Below are 4,450 nucleotides of genomic sequence, written 5' to 3'. Positions count from 1 at the left end.
AGCCTCTCGCCTGCTGCCTCACCCCCACTGCCACTCCGATTCCTGTCAGACCCGCTCCCCGGTTCCAAGGAAGAGATAACTCCACCTTCGCTGAGGGGAAGCACAGCTCTGTCCCCACCCCTGGGCTCCTCTTGCTGCTGGGCCAGCAGCCGTGCCGTGACACGCTGTGCCGATACACCATCGCCAAGCTGCCTCATCCCCTTCCCCATCCAAGTGGCCGTGCTCTGACACGCTGTGCCGATACGCCCTTGCTAAGCTGCCTCATCCCCTTCGCCCTCCATCCCCACCTCCCCAGCACGCACAGGTCCATCTACCCTAAAGTGATGGCAGCAGGCTGGGGTCCGGCTGGACGGGTCTGAGGCTGAGGGTCTGGGAAGGAGCAGCCCCTCGGGACGGGACGCTGCCAGACCACGGGGCTGAGACGAGCGCCGTCAGGTACTGGGGATCGACCTGCAGAGAGAAGGAAAAGCAGAGGGGTCAGGGCTGGTGCAGACTTCCCAGAAGGTGACTCAGAAGAACCAGTTTGGTGGCAGTTGCTGCAATGGAAGTGCCGGGGAAGTTACTGATAGTGAGAGTCAGAAGAGCTGGGGACAACAGCACCCCGAGGTGGCAGTGGGAAGAGCAGCCCAAGCTCTGCTCACACCGCAGGCGCTTTGGGGGCTCTCCCTCGCTCGCTGGAGATCTTGGCCAAGCGATGTTCTCTGCAAAGCTCGTTACAGACATGAGGCTCCACCAGTTTAATTCCAGGGACAGCAGCGTGGCCCTGGCTCCTAGGACTGGTCTGGGGAAGAGCTTGGTCCAGGGCAAGCTCCTGGCCTCTCACCCTAACAGTGGGATCCCTTAACACCCAGCAGCGCTGGGAATTTGGCTCAGCACGGTGTTAGTCCCCATCCTTCCCCTCTTTCCACCTGAACACAGCCAGGATAAGGCTGTCACACCCCACTTTCCAGAGGCAGAAGAGATACTCCCCTTTTCTCCATCCCTTGGGCTAGGGCAGAGGATTTCCACCGTACAGCTTTGAAAAGGACGGAGCTTGATGCGAGTCGAATGACAACCAGTCTTTATTCAAATAGTCCCTTAGGATGTTTGCAGACGTACAGACACACGTACATATTTACACTCTTACACATCTCACAGAGCTTGAACCAATAAATTAAAACAAGAAGAGGGCAGGGGGATTTTTTTTTTTTCCTTTTCCTTTTTTGTCATGTAAGAAACAGCAACTCCCCAAGGCGAGGCTGGGGAGCCAGCTGGAGAATTGCAAACAGAAGCCAACACAGACACGACCCTGCCCCAAAAGATGCAACGACAGCGAGTAGGAGGCCACTTCATACTCTGGCTTCGATGCACTCCAGTTTGACTATTTCGTCCAGCCTGCAGCCCTCAGCTTGGGCACAGTGGCTCAGGTGGGCACTTGGGCTCTCAGCACCTCTAGCTTTGGGGGTCTGTGGGCAGGCTGCCGCAGTCTGAGAGTGGGGGGAGTCGCATTCGTCCGAGGTAAGGTCAGGCACGTCGTCCGACTGACTGTCGGAGCTCTCCAGGTCGCTCCGTATGCTCTCAGGCTGGGCCAGGGTGATGTCCCAGGTTTTGCTGGCAACGCAGTCCTTTTGCTCACAGCTTTGGTGTTTGCATGTCTGCTCCTGTTCATCGTCCTCCTCTTCCTCCTCCTCCTCCTCTTCCTCATTCTCTGCCATTTGGGTGTGGACATGCAGCGAGTCCTCTGTACTGCTGCCGCTGGCCAGCTGGTAGTGACTCGGTTTGGCTTCGATGTCCACCTGGATTTCCATATTATTGCACTCCCTGCAGAAACAAGCACCCTCCTGTTACTGGGTACGGTTACTGGGTTACCACCAGGCACTGCATCACTGTACTGGGGGGATCGCATTTCCCAAATGTGAACAAGATGCTGCTCATCACCCCAGAGCATCTGGGAAACAACAGCACTCCTTGTGCTCCTCGAGTCCTCCCAAGAGCAGCCAAGATCATCCCCAGGCCGTGAGCCAGGAACCGAACTGGAAAAGCACTGGAGTCCCCACAAGCAGCCAGGAACAGATCTTGAGAGTCCCGGGCTGCAGATCCCCTCCTCGGCCCTCATGTTACACATGAAAGCTGCTCCCAAACTGTCCCCAGTTGTCCTTCTGTGCTAGCAAAAGGATCAATCCACTTGCCAGCTCGAGGAGAGCAGGCTGGTGCAGCTACAGTCATCTCGACACCCTCGGCAGCACCTCGCAGAGCACAGATTATTCTGGGACACCCACCCACTACCAAGACTCTTCTCACCAGGGCGTGTCCTCCTACCTGTCCTGGGGGTTGTAGGAGCTGATGATGGAACCAGCCATGGCTCGAGTGCTGGCGTTGTCGCTGATAGCCCCCAAGCTGACCGAGTCTTTGGGGAAAATCTCTTTCTGGACATCTGCCTGAACTTCCAGCCTGCAGGAAAGAAGAGGATTCCTCAGAAATGCCTTAGATGACCCCCGAGGGGCACCAACCAGGCAAGGTTGTCACGGGAAAGCAAGAGGCCCTCCGTGCTGGCGCAGCTCAGCATGACAGAGCTTAACCCCAACGGCTCCTCTCACTCAGTCTCCTTTTTAGCTCCATTTAGGTAAACCTGTTCTGTTTTCCACAATGAAGGTAAAGTTTTGTTTATACCCATGACTCATGTAATTCTTGCAAAGAACAGATTTCCACAGATCCGGCATACGGCTGCGATTGTACCCTGGCTGCCGTATCAACACGTGTCTCTAATTACCCATCAAACTGACTCACAGGCAAGCTCGGCAAAAAACTGTGGTGTAACCTCCCGACTTGGAAAGCAGTGACCCTGCTCGCTACAGGCCACTGGAGAACAGGCAGCATCAAAGGCTCTAAGCCGGGATAAGAGGACTGGAAGATCTTCAAGCTGGCCACGCAGGCATCTCTGCACTGTTCCCAATTAATCAGAAGCATCAGCTCTGCAGTTGCAAGGAGCTCGGCAGGGACAGAAACTTTTCTTCTGTCTTCCTCCCAAGAGTCAGCCTAGCACTGACTCCAGAAGCAGCTTGATCTGCCGGGACCAGTTATTCCACAACAGACCGAAACACAAAAATACTAGGACACGAGTCTCAAGTCAAAAAAAACCAAACCCATGGTCCTGGAGAGCTCCTCAAAATGAGCTGGCTCAGCCAACACAGGCCTTGGAGACCACTACCCTTTTCTTGCTGTGCCTATCAGCTCAGTTACCTGCTGTACTTCCCCTTGCCTCCCGAGAGGATGCCACCACTGAGCGTGCCGCCCGAGAGGGCAGCGAAGCTGGCTGTCTCGCTGTAGTTGCCCTGCATCACGCTGAGCCCGTCGGTGGGGCTCCCGCTGGTGCTCAGCACGCTGGTCAGCCCCTCGATGCTGCTTTCACCGATGCTGGGGTTCTTCAGGGCTCTCCAGGCATCAGCCACTGCGGGGAAGAAGAGCGTGGGAATCAGGACCAGCAAGGGAAGGCTCGGGCAGAGCTGGGGGTCAGAGAGCAGGCAGCAAGTGTCTCGTCTCAGACTGCTCCCTGCCTTGCCCAGGGCAAGGAAGAGCTGAGATTTTTGCTTTGGGATCTACCCACCAGAAGACTGAAGCAAATAACAGCTTCTAGCCAAACCCAAGCAAAGACAGACGTTCAGAAATGTTAAGACCCGCTATCACTTCATTACCAGAGGCAATCATTGAGGGTCTTGCTTCACCTCCCCTTCCTCTCACCAGTTTTCACATTACCTGTGATCGGTCCATCGTCTTCATCAAACTCGATTTTCACTCCTTTTCCGTTGGCGGTGCTGACTCCGCAGCCGCCGCCTCGGCACAGCGAGATCGGCACAACCCCGTAGACGTAAGCCAGCATGATGGGGACTCCGATACCTGGAGAGCAGGACATGCCGAGTTCAGAGGAGCTTAATGCTGAGCTGGTGTTGGGCAGACAGAAAGGACTCTTTGGGGTAGTTTTGTGGCCAAACCTCACAGAGCTGCGTTACCCGCTTGCCTCGGTGACTCCTGGCCCACCAGAAAGGAAAGAGGATGTGCCCACTTACCAACACTGACAGCGGCGATGACTGGAGAGGCAATGACAGATAAGGTGACCCCACCAGTGATGGCCAAGTTCCTCTTGTGCTTGGAGGTTTTCTTTCCCTCATACCTGCTGTGGATCTGACAGGAGGAGAAGCACCAAGTGAGAACAGAGCCCGGTCATGAGCAACCACCAGCAGACGACATTAACAAGCTTGACTGCCCTGTCAGCTGCATTAGCCCTTAAAGAACCTCATCTCGACCACAGATCTCCTCACAGATCAGATCTAGCAGGGTCTGTGCTTAAGAAAAAGAAGCAGCTACAAATACGGCTCTGACACGTCATTTCTTCCCTCTCAGCACCTCTTTATCAGCACAGAGACGTAACAGCATCACGCGGTTTGGGGCAGTGGGTCAGCACCAAAACTTGCTT

At 55.3% G+C, this 4,450-nt stretch overlaps 2 protein-coding genes across 2 annotated transcripts in view; both read right to left on the bottom strand.

The window, feature by feature from the left end:
- Nucleotides 1-197, bottom strand: part of TMEM54 (transmembrane protein 54) — a gene marked incomplete at its 3' end in the record, with an annotated part of 2,150 nt that extends 1,953 nt beyond the window's left edge. The window contains exon 1 of the mRNA XM_009877353.1: nt 119-197. Within this exon, the coding sequence (XP_009875655.1) occupies nt 119-197 (79 nt within the window). The remainder of the gene's footprint in view (nt 1-118) is intronic.
- An 849-nt stretch (nt 198-1,046) lies between these two features.
- The window catches only part of RNF19B (ring finger protein 19B), an 8,599-nt gene continuing 5,195 nt past the window's right edge, over nt 1,047-4,450 (bottom strand). The window contains exons 5-9 of the mRNA XM_009877352.1: nt 4,044-4,158; nt 3,733-3,873; nt 3,220-3,427; nt 2,299-2,430; nt 1,047-1,800 (exon numbers count right to left, since the gene is read on the bottom strand). Of these exons, the coding sequence (XP_009875654.1) occupies nt 1,329-1,800; nt 2,299-2,430; nt 3,220-3,427; nt 3,733-3,873; nt 4,044-4,158 (1,068 nt within the window). The 3' untranslated portion in view covers nt 1,047-1,328. The remainder of the gene's footprint in view (nt 1,801-2,298; nt 2,431-3,219; nt 3,428-3,732; nt 3,874-4,043; nt 4,159-4,450) is intronic.

Source organism: Apaloderma vittatum, unplaced genomic scaffold (genome assembly GCF_000703405.1).
Source record: "Apaloderma vittatum isolate BGI_N311 unplaced genomic scaffold, ASM70340v1 scaffold31699, whole genome shotgun sequence".
Taxonomy (NCBI): Eukaryota; Metazoa; Chordata; class Aves; order Trogoniformes; family Trogonidae; genus Apaloderma; species Apaloderma vittatum.
Note: the sequence above shows the minus strand (reverse complement) of the source record. Positions and strands in the feature narration are given on the sequence as shown.